The 23,356-nt window shown below is 43.2% G+C and overlaps 1 protein-coding gene across 1 annotated transcript in view; it reads left to right on the top strand.

Annotated features, from left to right (window-relative positions):
• Nucleotides 1–22,432, top strand: part of LOC116049166 (calpain-2 catalytic subunit-like) — a 24,864-nt gene extending 2,432 nt beyond the window's left edge. Inside the window, exons 6-23 of the mRNA XM_031298596.2 lie at nucleotides 5,122–5,255; nucleotides 8,184–8,352; nucleotides 8,460–8,543; nucleotides 10,801–10,886; nucleotides 10,986–11,060; nucleotides 11,547–11,707; nucleotides 14,467–14,636; nucleotides 14,806–14,817; nucleotides 14,981–15,192; nucleotides 15,412–15,448; nucleotides 16,564–16,629; nucleotides 16,708–16,765; nucleotides 17,310–17,374; nucleotides 17,530–17,598; nucleotides 20,200–20,278; nucleotides 20,858–20,974; nucleotides 22,146–22,204; nucleotides 22,284–22,432. Of these exons, the coding sequence (XP_031154456.1) occupies nucleotides 5,122–5,255; nucleotides 8,184–8,352; nucleotides 8,460–8,543; nucleotides 10,801–10,886; nucleotides 10,986–11,060; nucleotides 11,547–11,707; nucleotides 14,467–14,636; nucleotides 14,806–14,817; nucleotides 14,981–15,192; nucleotides 15,412–15,448; nucleotides 16,564–16,629; nucleotides 16,708–16,765; nucleotides 17,310–17,374; nucleotides 17,530–17,598; nucleotides 20,200–20,278; nucleotides 20,858–20,974; nucleotides 22,146–22,204; nucleotides 22,284–22,307 (1,677 nt within the window). The 3' untranslated portion in view covers nucleotides 22,308–22,432. The remainder of the gene's footprint in view (nucleotides 1–5,121; nucleotides 5,256–8,183; nucleotides 8,353–8,459; nucleotides 8,544–10,800; nucleotides 10,887–10,985; nucleotides 11,061–11,546; nucleotides 11,708–14,466; nucleotides 14,637–14,805; nucleotides 14,818–14,980; nucleotides 15,193–15,411; nucleotides 15,449–16,563; nucleotides 16,630–16,707; nucleotides 16,766–17,309; nucleotides 17,375–17,529; nucleotides 17,599–20,199; nucleotides 20,279–20,857; nucleotides 20,975–22,145; nucleotides 22,205–22,283) is intronic.
• The last annotated feature ends 924 nt before the right edge of the window (nucleotides 22,433–23,356 follow it).

The raw sequence follows: 23,356 nt of genomic DNA, 5'->3' as shown, positions 1-23,356 counted from the left end.
GAGGGGACCCAGGACTGATCCCTGAGGAACGCCAGTTTTGAGTGGGCAAGGTTCTGAGCTAGATCCTCTCCAAGTTACCCGGTAGGTTCGGTCGGCCAGGTAAGATGTGAGCAATGAGAGCGCAGAGCCTGAGACACCCAGATTTCGGAGTGTCGAAATGAGGATCTGGTGGTTCACTGTGTCAAAGGCAGCAGAAAGATCCAGAAGGATGATGATGGAAGAGAGAGAGGTTGTTCTAGCGATGTGAAGCTGCTCAGTGACAGCAAGGAGGGCAGTTTCTGTTGAGTGGCCAGCCTTGAAGCCAGACTGGTGGGGATCAAGAAGGTTGTTCTGGTGGAGATAGGTAGAGAGTTGATTATAAATGGCACGCTCAAGAGTTTTAGATAGGAATGGAAGAAGGGAGACGGGTCTATAGTTATTTACATCAGAGGAGTCGAGTGTTGGTTTTTTGAGCAGTGGGGTCACTCTTGCCTCTTTGAGAGCATCGGGGAAACAGCCAGTTGACAAGGAGATGTTGATGAGATGGGTGAGGAAAGGAAGGAGGTCCGGAGCTATGGACTGGAGGAGGTGAGAAGGGATAGGATCCAGGGGGCAGGTGGTTGGGCGGGCAGAGGTAATCAAAGTAAGAATTTGGTTTGGAGATAAAGGGGTGAAAGAGGAAAGAGTACTGGAAGTGATGGATGGTAAGGTGATTTCAGGAGGTGTGGTTGAGAATGAAGAGCGTATGTCATCTATCTTTTTTACAAAATAGTTGACAAAGTGGGTTGGTAGGAGGGAGGAGGGAGGAGGTGGACTGGGGGAATCTAGGAGGTTAGAGAAGATGGAAAAAAGTTTTTTGGGGTTCAAGAAAGAGGATTCAATTTTGGTTTGATAAAAAGAGCTTTTGGCTGCAGAAATAGAGGCAGCGAAGGAGGAAAGAAGAGACTGATAGGTAAGCAGATCATCTGGGTGTTTAGATTTCTGCCATTTCCTTTCCGCTGCCCGTATAGTTGATCTTTCAGCACGTACTGAGTCAGATAACCACGGCGCTGGGGAGGATTTGCGAGCCTGTCGTGAAGTAAGAGGGCAGAGAGAGTCGAGAGAGGAGGATAGAGTAGAGAGGAGAGTGTCTGTAGCAGCTTTGGGAGGCATGAGAAAGAAAGAGTCAGATGGAGGGAGGGTTGATAAAGTACATGCCGCCAGAGAAGAAGGAGAGAGTGAACGAATATTACGGCAGACTGGTATGGTGTCTCTTGAGATATGGATTTAATTACTAAAAATGCCCCAAATTAAATTTTTAGCAACCAAGCTTAATTTCTTCCACTAGGGCTGCAGATGATATTTCAATCATTAAAGTTGATAGGAAGCTAAATGTCTGGGTTCATATGGGCCGTTTAGAGGTTTCCAGCAGACTCATATTTGGAGACGTGGAGGATAAACTTTGTCAGAAGAATCACCTTAACTCGGGCTGGGTTCAGAACTTGGATTCTTTTTAGGCACCGACAGAAATTCTTAGTATCGAGTATCGAGACATGACTCTGGGGAGTGGTTAGCAGAGATGTTCAGAAGTCATTTTTTGGAAGTCCAAGTCAAGTCTCCAGTCTCTGGCCATCTGATCTGTCCCTAACACTGTATTGTTAAATCTTATGAATTCAAAGCATGTCCTGTAGCTACCATCCAGATAGTACAGTATTAAAATCAGTTGTAGGATAACTTTATGGGGTCTACTTAACACATCCCTCTAGTCCTCTGACCTGGTGAAATATGAACCTAAGGCTGTCACATCATATGGATACAACTATAAAGATACAATGAGCCTGTTCCCAGCATTAGCACAACACTGCGATGGTTAGCTTGTTACCTGTGACAATATTTGCTAAATGTAACGTCTCTTTCACTCAAAAAAATGTCGAAGTGGAAATCAAGAGAGTAGTGGCAGCACCACACCAGTTACAGAACAACATGCATCTCAGTGTCAGTCCAAATTACCACAATAAGCAGTTTGAACTCACTGATGTAATGCCATTTATTTGTGTTATAAGTGTTAGTACACTCAGTGAAACTGAGTCCAGTGCGAGGGAGACCCAACTCAGAGGAGAGGTTAGTGAGGCCAGCGTCTCCACGGCAGGTGATCCGCTGTGCCACGCATGGATGAAATAATAAAATAGTAAATAGGGCTACGGTAACATAAATACGTGCAGAATTAAGACAGTCAAGACGGCCCAGTGTTTGGTGGACCGGGTACACCTTGTTCACTTAATAGCCTACAAATCATCCACGGGATCAATTATGCATCACATGAGTTTGCCCCCCCGACACAGCGTTTGTTCCTGGGGAGATGGATCCGTGTGTCCCGCCTCCTGTGCGCTATGGATGTCTGAGCCTCAGCAACTACTAACTATAAAGATACTATTTGCCTGTTCCCAGCATTAGCACAACACTTGGCGATGGTTAGCTTGTTACCTGTGACGATATATGCTAAATGTAACGTCTCGGTCACATTAGCGTGTGAGTGACTGACCTATCTGGGTGCGTTTGGAGACGCCTGATGAAGTTCCACGTTGTTCATTTGGCATCATCTATCTTGGTGCCACACACCTTGCATGTAGCTGTTAGCTTACTGCCACTGTTTACCAAGTTATTGAAAGCAAAATTAATGACAAAAGGCACAACTCTAGGAGGACTTGGTGTCGCCATCACCAATGCATTTTTTTATATGTGAGTGCGCACACATAAGGCATAGCACATGCATTACGTTGCACATTATGGTAAAGGGCAGGGGACATGCAGCTCATCATATGTCTCCCCAACGTATATGCTCCAATAAAAGAAAATAGAAATACATTAATACATTTAGATTTAAAAAGCAATAATTGCATGAAAACATGTTGTTGACGAGTCTTGAAGCTCGAGTCCGAGTCAAGTCTGAAGTTTGTGCAACTTAAGTGCGACTCGAGTCCCCATCTCTGGTAGTTAATCTCTCACTATTTTAATTACGTTAATGTATCAGTAATAGTGTTGACGTTTGGACTTTTTTTTTTGTTGTAGCTTTTTTCAACCTTTTTTTTTTTTTCGCAGCTTTTGCTTTGCCAGCTGACTATGAATGAATGAATTATTATTATTTCGCGCAATGAATCACCTTTTTGGGATCTTCCCATACTCAAAAACTCACGAAACCTTGCACACGCATCAGGCCTGGTGAAAAACGTTATATTTTAAGGGTTTGGTGGATAGGCGTGCAAAAATGGCTCGCTAGCGGCCCCTACAAAAACAATTTAGCAGAGTGGTTAATCTTTGGGTACACTTGCGCGCGACACCGTGTGCGGGCCGCCGTAGATGGTGCACACGCTACGAGCATGCACAGAGACATTTATGCTCAACCAAAGATCCTCTATACTAAAGATAGACAATATGAAACGGTCCTCACTTCCTGTCTCCGAAAGGGGCGTGGCCTCGTTTGAACATCTAGTGAAGGTCGTGTGGATGGATGAAAAGTTTTATTTAAATAATGTATTAATATGTTCTTTGCTAACGTTAGATACTATGTACACAGCTAAAAGACATATTTAGCATCACAGAGATTAGTTTTGTTAGGGCGTTCAACAAAGTTAGCTGACGTTAGCTTCTCTGTGTCTCCAGATCTCGCGATAGTTTGGGCCTGTCGTTCATCCCATCTTCCATCAAGCTGCTGAACTCCAATAGTAAATCTTAGCCCAGCAGAGCAGGGGTGCAGTAAATACACCAGCACTTTTTGCACTTAGCACTTTAATTATTACAGTTAATTCTTAGGATGTTGTGTTCTCTGTGCTGTCATGTGTGTCCTTTTGTGTCCTAGGACGCTTCACAACATGTTTATGTTGTGAAGCAACAGATTGTAGCACTATGTCCAAGACAAATTCCCCCTCTGGGACAATAAAGTGTCTTCTATTCTAATCTGTGTTCACGTTCACTTCTCCCGTTGTAATCAAACACTCAGGACCTGCTGCTAGTCTCCTAAAGAGGCGTGGCCGTGGAGGAGCTCACCGGACACAGAAACAGGAAACTACTCTGAGTTGGGGCGTCTCAGTTCTAAACCATCTCTGGCTCAACGCATTGTTCGTTGCAGTATTCTCCGAAACACCAGAGGGCATACAAACAACGTAATCTGGAAATAAGCAAGATGTAGAGAAGAAAAGCCCAGAAGTAAAGGATAGCAGGCTGCCTAGCAACAGTAGTAAAAACAACCGTGTTAAAAAATGTTTTTTGAAAACCTTTCTTGGCGCTTTCTTCGATGCTTTTGATTCTTTTTGTAAATGTTTTTGGAGTTTTTTTCAGTTTGATCCATGGTCAATAAACCTAACGTATATGACATTATACCTAATTTTTTTGTTTAAAAAATAAAGCAGAAACTATTAATTATTTTGAGTAATTTTTAAGATCAGAGGATGTTTAAGTCAAAGTTTAGTCAGGATGCTGTTTTGAAACCATTTAAACTTTTTTTTCAAATGCTATAAAATTGAATAAAAAAAAAAAAAAAAAAAAAAAGCAAAATTCAATGAAAATAATTATTGATTCTACCTGCGAAGAACGTACATCCATGTTGTTTTGGGGGGAATTTGGTTGTAAGCAACCTATAATTCAGATATCGAGATGAGGGGCTGCTGCACGGTAACGATGCTGAGGTACCTATTACATGTGTGGGCGAGGACGGGATGAAGGCCAGCTGCTCCACTGGGAGCAACTAAACACATGAAGCTCTAGTCAGCCCTCTGAAAAGCTGCTATAGATACACTTCTAGGTTAAGACGACATTGGTGCTATAGCCTCTATATCCTATAGGCTCATATGCAATTTTTATGTGTTATTGTGTATCCTTTTTATACTATGTATACTGTATTATGTGTTATATGGACCTGTGTCCGCAATAAAGCTTTATTATGATATAAAAAAACTTTGAAAACAGGTCAAATTTGACCCGAGGAAAACACAACGTTAACATGACGGTTTATCTCCAAATCTAAGTGACTGTCTGCCTGTAACACTGTTAACAACTCTTTACATGAAGCCGTTTTTTTAGCTTTGACAAAACGATCTCTCATGTTTTTAGGGTGAGTTATTTTTGTCCCACCTCCATAGGAAGTGACATCATGTGTTGTGTGTGCAGCTGTGGCAGTACGGGGAGTGGGTGGACGTTGTCGTGGACGACCGGCTGCCAACCAGAGACGGGAAGCTGCTGTTTGTCCACTCGGCGGAGGGAGACGAGTTCTGGAGCGCTCTGCTGGAGAAAGCCTACGCCAAGTAAGACCAGCCAGGGCGGCCCGCGATGGTATTATAGGCAGGATAGGCAAACGCTCAGCCAGGGCGGCCCGCGGTGGTATTATAGGCAGGATAGGCAAACGCTAGGGGCGGCCCACAGTGGTATTATAGACAGGATAGGCAAAGGCTTGGGGCGGCCCGCAGTGGTATTATAGACAGGATAGGCAAAGGCTTGGGGCGGCCCGCAGTGGTGTTATAGGCAGGATTAGGCAAAGGCTCGGGGGCCCCGCAGTGGTGTTATAGGCAGGATAGGCAAAGGCTCGGGGGCCCCGCAGTGGTGTTATAGGCAGGATAGGCAAAGGCTCGGGGGCCCCGCAGTGGTGTTATAGGCAGGATAGGCAAAGGCTCGGGGGCCCCGCAGTGGTGTTATAGGCAGGATAGGCAAAGGCTCGGGGGGCCCGCGGTGGTGTTATAGGCAGGATAGGCAAAGGCTCGGGGCGCCCGCAGTCCAGATAAGTAAGAACAAGTTAAAAATAGTAAGAAAAAAATGCCAAAAAGGAGGAAAATAGTGTAAAACACCTTTGAAAAAGTGACAAAAAACGGTGAAGCAAGCGTCAAAAACAACGAGCAACAAAAACTGTTAAGAAAATTAACAAAAAATGTTGAAAAAAGCAACAAAAATGCCGGAAGAAGCGACAAAAATAGCTAGAATCTTGCGTAGGGCAACAAATTTGTTCTGCGTTCATGCTCCCCTGAAGATGATCCTCCGACTCTTCATCAGGTCGACTTTTAATCAACGACCAACCTGACTGGTACAGCTGTTTACTGGGTTAACCCTCATGTTGTCGTCCCGTCGACCTGCAACGTTTTGTTTTTCTGAATTAAAATGTTAAATGAAAAACCGTTATCAACATTTTGGTCGTCTTTTTCAACACTTTTGTGGCTGTCCCCGATGTTTCTGTCACTTCTTTCAACGTTTGTTGACTTTTTCTTTTGAGGTTTTCGTAGTTTTTTTCCCAAATTTTGAAAGCTTTTTTTTTTTTTTTACATTTGTCACTTTTTTGACATTTTTGTCACTTTTGTGACTTATGTTACTTTTTTGTTACTTTTTTCAAGTTCTTTTATCATTTTTTTTTTTTTTCAAATGCTATAAAAATGACTAAAACACCCAAATTCAATGAAAGTAGTGAACTGATTATTTATTTCACTTGTGGAGAACGTTGTAGTGAACAATCCACGTTACTTTTTTGGACAATTTGTTTAAAAGAAAACCCAAATTTTTGATATAGAAACGTTTTGAAAATGGGTCAAATTTGACCCGAGGACAACAGGGGGGTTAAATCATTAACACTTCTACTAACCCTAACCCTTCATCCACACAACTACGCTCTCCTTTAATGGGTGTAATGTGTGCACGCCTGGATGCGTTTGTTGAAAAGAGAGCAGCAGCATTTTGCATGAGATGAGGGTCCGAGAGGGAAGTTTGCCTCAGGCGTATTTACAGTAGCAGCATTATTTGAATGTTGCACCCTGTTTGGTTGTTGAAACTAAACTCCCTTTAGGCTGACGCTGCAGATCCTTCAGCACTCGGCTAAAAGAGCTGAAGAGACGGACTAAAGTTAGGGTTTTTGTGACTGAACTTTGGTTTACACGTGTCTGAATGTAATCACGATCTATTGAAGGATTTATAGACAGTTTGTTGTGATTGAAACGTTTTCACCTCAGCTGACTCTGAATGCAGACAGGAATGTTAGTGTGTGTGTGTTTGTGTGTATATGTGTGTGTGTCTGTGTGATTAGTAGGGCGTGCTTGGTAAACATTAGACTTGGCCGGCCTGGAAAACAAACAGTCAGCTCTTTATTCTGAAGAGGTGAAGGTGTAACGCCTGCAGCCAGATTCATCCTGCAGAGCAAACATCACCTTCACTTCCTCTCTCAGCCTGAACATGAAGAGAGATGACAGAAATGGCGACAAAAACGTGGCCAAAAGTGGGGCGGCCTCTAGCTCACCCAGTAAGAGCGTGCGCCCCATGTAGGCTGAGTCCTGCAGCGGCCCGGGGTTCGAATCCAACCTGCTGCCCTTTGCTGCATGTCATCCCCCATCTCTCTCCCCCTTTCGTGTCTATCTACTGTCACTGTAATAAAGGGAAAAGCCCCCCCAAAAAAACCTTCAAAAAACAAACATGGCCAAAAGCAACAAAAAACACCTTCAATTCTTCCCTTAGTCTGTACATGTAAAAAGATATATTTCTACATGTACAGTCTTTGTGTGTGTGTGTTGGTGTGTGTTTTTGTGTGTTTGTATGAATGTACAGTATGTGTGTGTGTGTGTCTGGAATGTGTGTGTACATATGTGTGTATGTGTGTGTTGGTGTGTGTGTCTGTGTGTGTTTGTGTGTTTGTTTGTGTCTATGTGAGTGTGTATGTATGTGTATGTGAGTGTGTGTGTGTCTTTCTTACAAACACAGAAACACAGAAAGAGGTCCCCACAAACACTAAACGCTCAGAGAACCCCGAAAAACTAGAAACACTCAGAGGTCCCCGCAAACACTAAACACAGAAACACTCACTGTGTGTGTGTCTGTATGTATATTTGTGTGTGTTTTCTCTGTGTGTGTGTGTCTTTGTGAGTGTGTCTGTGTATGTGTGTCTGTGTGTGTATGTGTCTGTGTGTATGTGCGTCTGTGTGTGTCTGTGCCTGTGTGTGTGTGTGTGTGTGTGTGTGTGTGTGTGTTTGTGTGTGTGTGTGTGTGCGTGCGTCTGTGTGTGTCTGTTCCTGTGTGTGTGTGCGTCTGTGTGTGTCTGTGTGTGTGTGTGTGTGTGTGTGTGTGTGTGCGCCTGTGTGTCTGTTCCTGTGTGTGTGTGTGTGTGTGTTTGTTACCTTAAATAAAACTCCTCTTTACTCTGAAACAACCTGATTCAGCAGTATTGTGTCGGTGAGTTAGCGTAGCGTCCCGTTTATTCCCTGCAGGGTGAACAGCTCGTACGAGGCTCTGACCGGAGGTTCGAGCATCGAGGGTTTCGAGGATTTCACCGGAGGAATCGCAGAGAGCTATGACTTGATGAAAGCTCCGCCCTTCCTGTTCAACATCATGAGGAAGGCGCTGACGCGCGGCTCGCTGCTCGGCTGCTCCATCGACGTAAACACTCAGACATTTAAAAACAGACATGTTCAGGGTCAGTCCGTCACATTACAGATGTGTGAAGCTGCGGCAGGATTTATGTTTCATGTTTCTGTGTTTGTCAGATCTCGAACGCCTATGACACGGAGGCCATCACCAGTCAGAAGCTGGTGAAAGGACACGCCTACTCCATCACTGCAGCAGAGCAGGTGAGGCATTCTGGGAAATGACTAGGGATGCACCGAATCCAGATTTTTGGGGTTCGGCTGAATCCACTGGTTAGATTCTGCTGAATCCGGGGCGCCCGGATATCTCAGTTGGTAGAGTGGGCACCCATATATAGAGGTTTACTCCTCGACACAGAGGGCCCGGATTCGACTCTGACCCTTTGCTGCATGTCATTCCCCCTCTCTCTCCCCTTTCATTTCTTCAGCTGTCCTGTCATTAAAGGCCTAAAAATGCCCCAAAAATAATCTTAAAAAAAAAAGATTCTGCTGAATCCGAATAATGAATCCTGCTCCCATCCTCAGTCCATTAACACAGTGTAATGTTGCTGCAATGTTGCTGTATGTAAGTTGTTGCATTTTGGCTGCTGTCTGTAGATTCCTTCATCACAACTTGTATTCTTTCAGATGTTTGATACCAGATGTTGTAACAGCGGTGATGTTGTGTATAGTTTAGGGTCCTCGCCACCACCAGACTAATCAGCATTGCAAATTGAACATGTAGCTGGACTTGAATGGCCTTTTGACTGAAAGTACTGCCAAACTACACTTTTTCTGCTCACGAGTTCCATTTTCACTTTCTCACAGCCTACTGCATTGAACGCTCCACCTACGGTGACCAGTGTAGCGCGCGTAGTGCAAGCGTAGGGTTCGGTTGGAAAAAATTCTGAAATTCTCAGAAATGACAGAGTTCACAGGAACAGGAGGCGGTTTGATGTTTCTGTTGATTTGTAGACCAACATGACATCATGACTTTGCGTAAACAGACTTAAGTGGCGTGTTATCTGTATGCATTTTGAGCGGCGTATACAGCGGACGGGTTGGCTTTAGTAAAAGAAGAAAGCGACGGTTGAGTTTAGGAAACGTGACATGCGGGACACGAAGGAATACTGGGTGAAAGTCCTGTGTTGTTTTAACCATCCTCCACCCCGACCAACCTCCTTACGCGGATTTTCGGCCTTTCATACTACTCGCTACGGCGTAAATTCACATGCAATTGCAAGGTAATGTAAGTCAATGGAGGCAAAACGGCGTTGATAAACACGTTAAAAAGCAAGTATGCGTTTTGATAACACGCCAATAATGGCATATACGAATTGGTGCGTCATACATACTCCACTTCATGAGATCAGTCTGTGTAAACAATGTAGAACTGGCCGGCAGCTTTTGAGTAGAAGGCAAAGTAGATTTCTACTAACAGAATCATTTTAACCCTTGTGTTGTCTTCTGGGAAAATCAACACTTTTTCTGATGTTTTGGTCTCTTTGTTTCGACACTTTTGGCACCTTTTTTCAATGTTTTGGCGCTTTTTTTGACGTTTCGCGCTTCTTTTCACTACCATGTATAAACACCACCAACACCAACTTACTACCACTATAGTTTTACACTTGTTTTTGGAATTCATGGTCGATTAATAACCTCGTTGAAGAAGCAGAAACTATGAATTATTTAGACTAATGATACGTAGGGTAATGTTCAGCGAGGATACTGTTCCAAAACATTTCAATTTTGTTATCAAATGCTAAAACATTAAAAAAAATGTAATAAAACACCCAAAATTCAATGAAAGTAGAGATCTGATCTTTTGTTGTACTCGCGAAGTACGTTGTATGGGATCATCCATCCATGTTATTTTTGGGTAATTAAAATTAGGTAGTTAAAAAGAAACCCATATTTCTGAGATAGAAATTTTGAGAACGGGTCAAATTTCCACAGCAATCCCACCAATAAGTCCCAAAACGTCCCAGTTAGAAAGGAAATGATCTAAACATATTCTTATTAAATCTTTACAATCATTCCCTGAAAGAACCAAGCAGACCTGCCTTGTTGCTCCATCTACATCTTCTTCATAACTTTGATATTTTCAGCGCGTAGCTCGCTAGCTACAAGGTAATTGTTGTTTCCTGAAGAGAACGGAGTTTAAAGCAACACTATGTAACTTTACCCGCTTCGGTCCCCCTACAGGTTGGAAGCAGAATTGTCCATTACATTACATTGTCCAGTTCATTCGAACTACAGATCTGCTACTTGATCTGGCAAACTTGCATAATGTAATGTAATGGACAATTCTGCTTCCAACCTGTAGGGAGCCCGAAGCGGGCAAGGTTACATAATGTTGCTTTAAGAATGGAAACGGAGAGAGAAAGAGAGGGGTAAAGGCAAACGTCGGATGTCAGACTTTACCCTGAAAATGTAGCTTGGTTCCTGCAGCAGACTGAGCAGCGATGCTTCTGTCCTGCAGGTTCATCACGTTGGTTCTGTGGTGGAGCTGCTGAGAATCAGAAACCCCTGGGGACAGGTGGAGTGGACCGGAGCCTGGAGCGACGAGTGAGACTGTCTGTCTTGTCTGTCTGTCATTCTGTCTGTCTGTCTGTCTGTCTGTCTGTCTCTCTCTCTGATGTTTCTGTCCATCTATTTGTCTGTCAGTTCGAAGGAATGGGATGGAGTTGAGCCGGAGGAGAAGAGGAAGCTGGATCACTCAGCTGACGATGGAGAGTTCTGGTGAGTTGGAGTAGTTTTGGTGTCTAAACCTAACCAAACTGGGACCTGTAGCCAGCTCACGGTCACCTGTTGGCGGCTAAACAACTGCCGCTTGCAGCCGGCGTCCTGGAGCTCTGTAGCGGCTAAATACAACCAGCAACTGCTGCTCAGATTTGATCTTCTAGGCACTAATGTGTTCACGTTACAGTGCTTTACTTTTATTTTAGGTATATAATATATGGGGCCCTATTTTAATGATCTAAGCGCACTGCGTGAAGCGCATGGTGCAGGTGCGTTTAGGGTGTGTCCAAATCCACTTTTGCTAGTTTGATGGCGGAAAAAAGGGTCTGTGTTCAGCAATGGCAGGGATATATAGACCAGAAAGGAGGAAATGCATGCATCCCCCCTGCGTATACTATACTTCTGTATCCCACTAAGTCGGATGTTGAATGCAGGCGATTTACTTGTCATGGAGTATTCTCCTCTTCCTCTCCCTTGTCTCTACAGGATGTCCTACTCTGACTTTCTGCGCAAGTTTTCCCGCCTGGACATCTGTAACCTGACCCCCGACACGCTGACAAGCAAGACTGCCGGCCGCTGGAGCTACGCCGAGTTTGAGGGCGCGTGGAGGGTCGGCTCCACCGCCGGTGGCTGCAGGAACTATCCTGGTAACGCTCAGGCTGATTAGCTTTCATCTCTTTGTGGCAAGCCTAGGGGTGTGGGGTTTCCACATCACCAGTTCAATAACAAAAGCCGGCACCAGGAGTACAGTTGAAAACAGTTGGGAAGTATATTAAGGCAAGGCAAGGCAGCTTTATTTGTATAGCACATTTCAGCAACAGGGCAATTCAAAGTGCTTTATATAAAACATTAAAGAGCAGTTAGAAAACAATTAAAAAAAACAAATTGAAACATTAAAGTGCAGGTAAAAATTATAACCCCACCCAAAAAAAAACCATTTCTCCAACCACAGGTCCTTTTGGCTCAGGTTACTTGGTGTTTTCGTTACCCATTACAAGATCGCTACAAAGCTTAGTTTAATGTCGGTAAACCTTGCTAAATCCAGGACAGTTCACAGTCTGTCTCTTGATAAGTTCACAGACTAAATCTGACCAGTTCACAGACGTGGTCCTTGTATGGATTCACGGACACCCGTGTTTTTTGAGTTCTCATCTATGTCACACCTGCGTTGGAGAAATTCTCAGAAATATGTCCGTTCAAAAATACCACTAGATAAAAGACAAGAATAAAATTGACAGTGCAGTATAAGAAATTAAAGAACTGAGAGATAAAATATGTGAATAAAAGTAACAGTGCGGTATAAGAAATTAAACATTAAAGAGCAGTTATAGAATGTCATACAGTGTCATCAATGCAACTTCAGTATAACAAATGAACAGTTATTTAAAGAAAGGCAACATCAAAAAGATAGGTCTTTAGCTTTGATTTAAAAGAACATAACATATTAACATATTAAGGGTAATGTACAGCGTAGTAGGGGATTTTCAACACTACTTCACCGTCCAGAATCCGTTCTCGTTGTCTTCTATCCACAGGTAATCCCCAAGCGGGTCCTCATCCAAATTACACAATACAATACAGATTAGCGCCGCTTGCTGTTATGGAGACGTATTACGTCTCGTCTCTTCGGTGTATTCCAAGGCACTTTTTTGACCAACTCGGGGAGACTGATCAGTCCAACTGCCTTTTCTGTCGACGGTCGGCAGTCTGGTTGGTGTGTAACTGCCTTAAGGCTCGGAGGTGGAGCCAACGGCCTGCAAGATACCTTTCTTCAATTACCACTCCCCTCACCTCTCCCTGCAATCTACCACATCGTTTTTAAATTCAAGAAATATTTATCGTCATAGTTTCTGTTGAGGAAATTAACTAAAATATGTTTTCTCATATTTATATATTTTTTTACTTTCTTCAAGAACGTCCAACCAAACTTCAACTCTCTGCGTCTGCTTACATTTACATTATTTATGAGGAAACCCAAATACAATGGGCAGATTTTTGTTTTTACAGTTTCAGCGGTGATCCAGAATATAAATCTGTAGAAACTGTTCATGTGTTTACATTCTCAGTTTTATTTTTCTTACTCTTTTAAAATCTGTGGAAAATGACGTTGAATTCTACGTCCATTGATTCCCCGCTCTGATTATAACTCATAGATTTCAATTTTTTATTTCTTTCAACTTTTTCCACATTACAGTTTTCTAATTGAAGCCACATGTGCAAAACTCAAACTATAGTCTGCATTACCAACACTCACCTGAGCTAAACAGTTCACATCACCTGCAAAACTCATTCACAGCAACACAACTCTTAAACGTCTCAAAACAGGCTCAGTGCAGAGAAACACTCAGAACAATCCTCACTGAGATACACACACACACACACACACACACACACACACACCACACCACACACACACACACACACACACACTGTCACTCAGAACACACAGAGTAAAAACACTAGCAGCAAACAGAAATTACACATTTTCATCTTTACAGTTTGAACAATTTAAGTAACTTGACACTACTCAATATTTTCTATAAGAAAAGAGCGAAATTATTTTCTTTCCTTTTTTATTTTATACCAGTTTTTAGGTAAACAAGAATGAATGAAAATCTTCAGTTTGGTTACCTACAGTAAATAGATATTTTTGTCTGTAGTAATTTACATAATTACTGGGAATGTTACAAACCAAATATTACGTAATAGTCCAGAAATTTTACAAGTTTTTTTTTAATCAACAAATAGGATGTCTTCTCTTGCCATGAACCTACATTATCTAGAAATACAAATGACTGTGGTGTTCCCATTGCTTACACCTCCATTAGCTTGTGAAAAACAGGAAATCTACAGTTTAAGTATAGTAAAGGTGTAAAAAAGTGTTTTTCACATTTTCACAGCTGTGTATGTAACCTCAGACATCTTACCTGGACATGTTGGTATCTTAGCTCTTTTACCTGTTTCTCTCAAACGTTACAATGTATAACTTTTTCATTCTTATTTGGTGTTTCTTTATTTCCAAAAAAGGCTGTATGAGTTTTCCCTATATACTGTACCTACAGTATGTGTTCCCTAACAAGTTTAAAACAAGAAACCATTGCAATCAGCAGTGTTTGAAATGCACCGGGCTGAAATCCATTCTGTTTTCAATGTGTGGTTAACAGTTTTGACAGCAGTGTGTTAGCATTTGAACAGAGTGCTGTAGATCCACCGTGTTGTGCAGGTTGAGGTTAAAGTCATGGGATAAGTGTGTAGAGTTTTGAAAACTGTGTTCAAGCAATGAAAAACGAACTAGAGTCTGGTCCACATGAACTGCTGCTGTGTAGACTGTAGTTAGAGTTTTGCACAAGTTAATCCAGTGTGTGTGTGTCTGTGTGTGTGTGTGTGTGTTCCTGTGTGTGTGTAGCTACCTTCTGCTCCGACCCGCAGTTCTTCATCCGTCTGGAGGACGTAGACGACGATCCACACGACGGCGAGGACGGCTGCACCGTCCTGATTGGTCTGATGCAGAAAGATGCTCGCAGGGAGAGACGCTTCGGACGAGACCTCAACACCATCGGGTTCTCCATCTACCAGGTACATACACACACACACACACACACACACACACACACACACACACACACACACACACACACACACACACACACACACACACACACACACACACACACACACACACAGTTTCATGGATGAAGTGTGTTTCTGTATTTGTCATTATGTCTGTTTGTGTTTGTTTCTTCAGGTTCCTGATGAGGTGAGTTCACATTCATCCAACCTGAAACAAGGTCAACAACTGAAGCACCATTATTATTACAAATGATGAGCCTTGGATGCTTTTTTAAAACTTTTTTTTCTTTTCTACTGTCGAAAGCGTCTTTTGTGGTGGGTATCAATTATGACCTTCTTCCTGTGGTCAGTTTAAAGGTGGCAGTGGTGTGCGTCTAGGCCCGGATGTTCTGCTGCGGGCGCAGCCGGTGGCTCGCAGTCAGAACTTTATCAACCTGAGGGAAGTGAGCGAGCGCTTCAAACTGCCGCCTGGAGAGTACGCCATCATCCCCTCAACCTTCGAACCGCACCGCGCAGGAAGCTTCAACCTGCGGGTGTTCACCGAGAAACACGCCCACTCCAGGTACGCACATGGGGACGCACACACACACACACACACACACACACACACACACACACACACACACACACACACACACACACACACACACACAATTTATTCACTGATATGTTCTTTTGTGTCAAAAGTTGTCAACCACCCATATAAAGCTATATTTATATATATTTATACATCTTATGTGCAGGTCAGAGTGTTTTTTTAAATCTGTTGTCCGTGTTTCAGTCCGATGGAGGAGGACCTAAACGCTGACATCCAGGAGGTTAGTGACTCTGGTTAACAACTCTAACATAGCTGTTAATAAAAGTTTCTCTAAAGTGATGTATCTACAGAGACCAGATGTTTGAGTAAGATAAAACCTTGCGTGTTCATTAGTTTTTTCCATTTGCTAACACATTACAATGACATGCATAGCACAGTTATTTAAACTGACACACAGAGAGCAAAACCTCTTCTCAAGTCTCCAAAAGTCTAAACACATTTTCTATTTTACACACATTTTGCAATTCAAAGTGACACTTTTTAAATGCTCTGAACACGGTTCTCTGCATAAGACACAACAATCTGACAAAAAGTCACGTTTGCCATTTCAAAACACTGCCATTCAAAATGACACGACATGAGCTAATTGGCCAATACATGTGCCACCTGGCCAAACACCTCAATGGTTGTTACCACTTCAATCAGGAAGTAAGCACTATGAAGACCACAGGTGAGCACCTCTTTTTTCTATATATTTTTTTCTGCAATTTTCTTTTTCAGTTTACTGTTTTTGTGTTTGTGAGCATATTTTTGTTCAGTCCAATGTAAATATATCTGCTGTGCATATGTTGCACTAACCTGTTGTTGAAAAATAAAAAGATAAATGTTTCAACAGCATGTGTGTGTGTGCGTGCGCGTGTGCGTGTGTGTGTATCTGCAAATATTTCTGTGCATGTGAACAATCTGAAGAATTTTCTACAATTTAAATCTTAATTTATTTAATAAATCTTAGTATTATGGCAAAGCATACTGTGAGATGATGAGATGAGTGATTTTCATTATGCCCAACAGTGTGTAGTTGGTTAGACAACGATCTGGTAATATGAATGAAGTGTGTGCCATTTGGTGCAAAAGTGTGATTTTGATAATGCTATATGTAGTTTTGGTTGCAGTGCTTCATGCAGGATACACTATATGAGGTATTTTGCAGTTTGGGTGTGTGGTTATGTGAATTTTGTTTTTTGATATAACCCAGCCTAGTTTGCAAAAATTGTGTTTTAGCAATTGGAAAAAAAACTAATACTGTCTGTCGTATTGAGACAACAGGACATGAAGAATAATTTAATATTTGTAAAAATATGTTTTCTTACATTACTATAAATCTTTTCCCTGCAGCCGGATGTCGGACAGAGCGACGTGGATCCACACTTCAAGCATCTCTTTGTGCAGATCTCTGGAACTGTAATATAATGTTTTAACTGAACTTTTATTCTGAAAGTGGCAGCGCGACTTCCTGTTGATGACTCTTTCTGTCGACAGGACTCGGCGATCTCGGCCTTTGAGCTGCAGCAGGTTCTGGACCGAGTCGTCTCTCAGAGTAAGTTTAACGTCTCCACGGATTCATTCATTCGTTTAAATTCACATATTCATTATTTTAGAGTTTCTCTCTGTGTTGCTGAAGTCACTCTGCAGCTGCTTGGCAACGTTTACTGTGGTAAGTTTCTAAAAAGGGTAAAATGCGTCCGAAAAAGTATGGAAGAAAACATAGAAAACCCGTAGAAGAAGCGTGGTAAAAACATAGAAAAAAGCCTAGAGGAAGGGTAGAAGAAAAACGTATAAATAAGGTAGAAAAGTAGAAGAACCCGCAGAGATAAACCTTGTGAGTACAGGAAGTACCAGCCCACATAGATGGTGAGGACAAGTACGTCATGTAAACTACTTTACAAACCAAAACTAACGAATGTTTCAACACATGAACTTTGGTGCAGACGTTCAGGCTGAAAGGGTCCAGGAAGTGTGACCTGGCTTCATAGCCTTGTTGCAGCGGGTAATGAGCTATCTTCAGTTATAGAAGATCTTTGATGACATCAGAGTGATGTCATTGTGACATCAGAGTGACGTCAGTCGGTTTGTGTTTGAAGGGTCAGATGTGAAGACGGACGGCTTCAGTCTGGAGACCTGCCGCAGCATCGTCAGCCTGCTGGACGTATCCTCAAATACTGACTCAGGGATTCAATCAAATGACTCATTGATTGGTTGACATTAGTCTAAACATCAATTATTCAGAAAAGCAACTGACAGAAAGCTATTTTGATTAGTGATTAATAATCAAGAAGGTCAGGATCTTTGACTTGTCTCCAGATGGACGGCAGCGGAAAACTAGGTCTGCTGGAGTTTCACCATCTGTGGATGAAGATCCAGAAATACCTGGTGAGAACTTCCGGACTTTTGAGAAATATAAAACAATTTTGTTAGAATTACGGAACCATACTTCTATATATGTGTGTATGTCAGGGATGTCAATCGATTTAAATATTTAACTCTCATGATTGTCCATAGTTAAGTTAAATTAATCTCACAATTTTTATCTTTTGTAAATGTTCTTTAACGGGATGTTTTCAGTTTTTAAAGCTCCAGTGGTGTTTGAGACAGGGCCTGGCCCACCTCACTGAAACAGGCCCTGGCCCACCTCTCTGAAACAGGCCCTGGCCCCCCTCTCTGAAACGTGCCTTAACCCACCTCTCTGAAACGTGCCTTAACCCACCTCTCTGAAACGTGCCCTAACCCCCCTCTCTGAAACAGGCCCTAACCCCCCTCTCTGAAACAGGCCCTAACCCACCTCTCTGAAACAGGCCCTAACCCCCCTCTCTGAAACAGGCCCTAACCCCCCCTCTCTGAAACAGGCCCTAACCCACCTCTCTGAATTGTTCCCTGGCCCACCTCTCTGAAACGGGCCCTAACCCCCCTCTCTGAAACAGGCCCTGGCCCACCTCTCTGAAACGGGCCCTAACCCCCCTCTCTGAAACGGGCCCTAACCCCCCTCTCTGAAACGGGCCCTAACCCACCTCTCTGAAACGGGCCCTAACCCCCCTCTCTGAAACGGGCCCTAACCCACCTCTCTGAAACGGGCCCTAAACCCCCTCTCTGAAACGGGCCCTAACCCACCTCTCTGAAACGGGCCCTAACCCCCCTCTCTGAAACGGGCCCTAACCCACCTCTCTGAAACGGGCCCTAACCCCCCTCTCTGAAACGGGCCCTAACCCCCCTCTCTGAAACGGGCCCTAACCCACCTCTCTGAAATGTGCCCTGGCCCACCTCTCTGAAACGTGCCCTGGCCCACCTCTCTGAAACGGGCCCTAACCCACCTCTCTGAAACGGGCCTTAACCCACCTCTCTGAAACAGGCCCTAACCCACCTCTCTGAAACGGGCCTTAACCCACCTCTCTGAAACGGGCCCTAACCCACCTCTCTGAAACGGGCCCTAACCCACCTCTCTGAAACGGGCCCTAACCCACCTCTCTGAAACAGGCCTTAACCCACCTCTCTGAAACGGGCCCTAACCCACATCTCTGAAACGTGCCCGGGCCCCCCTCTCTGAAACAGGCCCTAACCCACCTCTCTGAAACGGGCCCTAACCCACCTCTCTGAAACGTGCCCGGGCCCCCCTCTCTGAAACAGGCCCTAACCCACCTCTCTGAAACAGGCCCTAACCCACCTCTCTGAAACGTGCCCTAACCCACCTCTCTGAAACGTGCCCGGGCCCCCCTCTCTGAAACTTGCCCGGGCCCCCCTCTCTGAAACAGGCCCTAACCCACCTCTCTGAAACTTGCCCGGGCCCCCCATCTCTGAAACGTTCCCTGTCAAGTTATGTTGTTCACACTTCGGCTCTTTGCCCAAACTTGAAAAAGGCCTATTCAAGGACTGAAGTACACAAGGGACAACACAAATATCATCCGACTTCTTCTTTATTTAATTCCAGTTTAGTTTGTTTAAGATGGATATCAGTTCGTAGGTAATGGTAGGTACAAGCAGTAGAAGAATTACGTATAGGTTGATATCCTTTAAAGGCAAAAACACAAAAGAAATATGCATTACTGTAAGTAAGGACATTTTCAAATTAAATATGTAATTTCATTGCAGTCATTGTAACCACATTATGAATAGCAATTGGAATTAATTAAGTCTAAGGAGAAACTTCTCCCAGCAAAATCAGACAAACACAGATAGGCTCAAGTTTCACCAACAATATGGTATTAATATATTAACTGAAAACTATACATTTCCAATACAATATGAAAGGAATCATTTGTCCATTAGATTGCCATCAATCATTGTTTCTCAAATAGCATTATCAAATCAGATAATTGGTCTCAAATTTCAACACAAATAAGCTCTTACCAACTGGCAACAATTTTACACAAACAATGTCCATTTTCCTACCGGTTGCATCTCCAATTTTCTCAAATGATGAGCTGAATGTGTCCGAATGCACGTCTCCTCGTCAAGAAAGGAATTTCAGTAAAATGTTTTGTCCCAAACTTTTCACCACCTGCTATCACAAAGGTGCACCAGTTTAAATGTCCCCTAGGGAAACACAAGCTAATGATGGGTTCCAACAATGCATGCATTTTCTCGCCCTCTGCTGGTGTTTTATCTTGCAAGGAAGTTGAAAAGGTGAATGCTTATGTTGTTTATTGTCTCTTGACGCAACACCCACCTCTCTGAATTGTTCCCTGGCCCACCTCTCTGAAACGTGCCCTGGCCCACCTCTCTGAAACGTACCCGGGTCCACCTCTCTGAAATGTGCCCTGGCCCACCTCTCTGAAACGTGCCCTGGCCCACCTCTCTGAAACGTGCCCTGGCCCACCTCTCTGAAACGTGCCCTGGCCCACCTCTCTGAAACGTGCCCGGGCACGGCCTGGGCATGCTTGAGAGAGGTTGTGTGATCTGATGATCTTCATAGTTTCTATAATAACAATAACATTAAATATAAACTGACAGCTGTTTTCTTCTTCCTGTGTGGTTCTGCAGGAGATCTTTAAGAGTCACGACTCGGACGCTTCTGGTACGATGAGCAGTCATGAGATGAGAGCTGCTCTGGCTGAAGCTGGTGAGATTAACGAGTTCTTTAACAGGTTCTAGGGTTCCTTTGAGCAGAACCTTTTGTAGAAGAATTGGACAGCCACCAAAATCTTTCTTGAGTTTCCCTGTTGTTGTTCCAACTTCGGCAGACGTTCACTTGCATTTTCCAACTCGATACTCGTTTTTCACATGTCCATCACCAAATGAACGCAGCAAAACATATATGTTCCTGCAGTCTCACATCTGTGTGTGTGTGTGTGTGTGTCTGTGTGTGTGTGTGTGTGTGTCTGTGTGTGTGTGTGTGTGTGTCTGTGTGTCTGTGTGTGTGTGTGTGTGTCTGTGTGTGTGTGTGTGTGTGTGTGTGTGTGTGTGTGTGTCTGTGTGTGTGTGTGTGTGTGTCTGTGTGTGTGTGTGTGTGTGTGTGTGTGTGTGTCTGTGTGTGTGTGTGTGTGTGTCTGTGTGTGTGTGTCTGTGTGTGTGTGTGTGTGTGTGTGTGTGTGTGTGTGTGTGTGTGTGTGTGTGTGTGTGTGTCTGTGTGTGTGTGTGTGTCTGTGTGTGTGTGTGTGTGTCTGTGTGTGTGTGTGTGTCTGTGTGTGTGTGTGTTCAGGTTTCCAGGTGAACAGCTCTGTGATTCACGAGATCGTCAATCGATACGCAGACACCAGTTTCGCCATCGACTTCGACTGTTTCGTCGGCTGCCTGATCCGACTGGAGCTTCTGTTCAGTGAGTCTCAAAGAACATAACCTCTGTGTTTATATCTGTCAGTGTGTTTGCAGCAGGAAGTTCAGTGAATGACAAGTTCTGACAGTTCTACTTGTATACATGAGTGGGAAGAATGACAGAGTAACTCTACCTCCGTCTGCCAACGTACAGCTGCTCAGAATAAAGATTGTTGTTCCTGTTTACCTTTGTCAAAATCTTGGAAAGCAGGGAGAATATGGACGACTTTTCACACTTTTTACATTTCATACTAGGGATGGGTAAAAAACTTGATTTTCTAAATCAAACCCTTCCGACTGCTTTCTTCCATTTCCGGGTCAGAAACCACTGCAGCGGAGTGGGGCAGTTACAACCAGATCCAAACTGAATCTGAAGATTTTTTTTTTTTTACAGTTTTCAGAGATGATCCAGAATTAAAAACTTCAGAATTTAGCAGATTTTCTGCTCAGGGTGGAGATGTGTTTTATCATTCTGTGATTTTCAAATTCTTCCTAATTCCTTCCTGCAGATTGTGTGAAGTCCTCGTTAGAACATACGGAGCATGTGCAGATGTGTTACCCTGAGTTTACCCAGAGTTTTCCCTTAATTCAATTCAATTCAATTTTATTTATATTATCAAATCATAAGAGTTATCTCAAGACACTTTACAGATAGAGTAGGTCTAGACCACACTCTATAATTTACAATTCCTGTAATTCCTTAGCATTGCTTAGCAGGAAGGTAGAGCACTTGGGAACACTTGCAATGGGAAGGACACTTGGTAATAGTCAATCCCCCATTGAGTTTTTCTTGGGAGCTTACCCGAGTTTCTCTGAGTTTACTCAGAGATTACCCAGAATTTACGCACAGTTTACCCAGAGTTTACCCAGAGATTACCCAGAGTGTACCCCGGTTAATACATGCAGGAACCCCCCGGTTAGTAAAGGAGTTATCCAGCTCTGTGAACCAGGGGAGGAGAACTCTGATTTTAGTTGGGGGAGTCTGGTGTTTACATGACAGCTGAAATAATGAGTATTGCCTTAATTAACCTGAATATAAATGTTCAACGTTTTTAAATCACGTGTAAACACACTGAGTGAATATTGACTGACTGGTTCCCAGTGTTCCCAGAGGTGCAGAGGCGACACAGCATTTTTCTTTTTAAATAAAGTTTGAAACTGTTTTTCTTCTCCAGAGATGTTCAGAACTCTGGACCAGAAGAAGGAGGGGAGGATCCAGCTGGACCTGCAGCAGGTAAAACTGAACCAGTAACTGACCAGTTTATTGATCATAAGCTTGACATCATCTCTGAACTCTTTTTCTTCTCCTGCAGTGGCTCTGTCTTGCCATCAACTGACCAAGGAGCATGCTGGTAGTTTTCACCTGCAGATTAAACATGATCAGGAACAGGAAGCACGTTTAAATGTTTTAAATCTGTGAAAACTTTATTCACCTTTAAATAAAACAGAATCTGAACACTAACTTTTTTTGGTTTGTATTCCTCTTTTTGTAACATGTGATCTGTGTTGTAAAAACATATAAAAAACTAAAACAAGATAACACTTCTTTGAGTAACAGTTACACTGAGCAACAGAGGAATTTACAAGTTCACAAAATGGGATGGATTATAATAACATCTGGGTGTCTGTTCCAACAATCACCACTCTGGTTTGGTTACAATAAACCCTTAATTCAGCCATTTACATATGAAAATATGCTGGCTCTGTACATGCTAAAAGTACTGATTATTTACATGGAGTCTGGTGGGTTTGGTGATGGTGATTTCAGGGGTTAGAATAATAATCTGAGCCTGTTAATACTGGACCAATTTCAAAGATTGTTGTTCCCATCAGTCACTTAGACACATGAACATGGGAACATAGAGTCCAGGTTGAAAAAAAAACAAAATTACCCTTTAAGGGCTTGAACATACGAAACAAATTCATGATGAAATACATTAAAACTGTTTCTTTCAAATGTGACTGTGTGTGTGGACATGGTCAGCTTGATGATGAAGGTACATGTCTGGGCACTCCATTCAGAGCCATGATAGGTTATTGATAAGTCACTATCTGTAGATACAAGTTTAAAAAAGTTGTTAATTTGTGGCCGGGTTGGGTCACTGGGTAGAGCAGGCGCACATATATTTAGAGGTTTATGCCTGGACGCAGAGGTCCAGGGTTCGACGCTGATTTGTGACGATTTCCTGCATGTCTTCCCCCTCTCTCTCCACTTTCTCACCTGTCCTGTCCATTAACGTACTGAGCACTCTACAAAACGTTAAGGGATTTTCACACAGGGGGCAATTGTCGCGCCTCGTGATTCATTTTCAATGAGAGGAAAGCGGGCAGATAGGGAGGCGTGGGCAGTTTCACAGGCGACACAACAAACGGGTGCAATCCCATG

Source organism: Sander lucioperca, chromosome 4 (genome assembly GCF_008315115.2).
Source record: "Sander lucioperca isolate FBNREF2018 chromosome 4, SLUC_FBN_1.2, whole genome shotgun sequence".
NCBI lineage: Eukaryota > Metazoa > Chordata > Actinopteri > Perciformes > Percidae > Sander > Sander lucioperca.
This window is presented reverse-complemented; position numbering and strand designations above follow the sequence as displayed.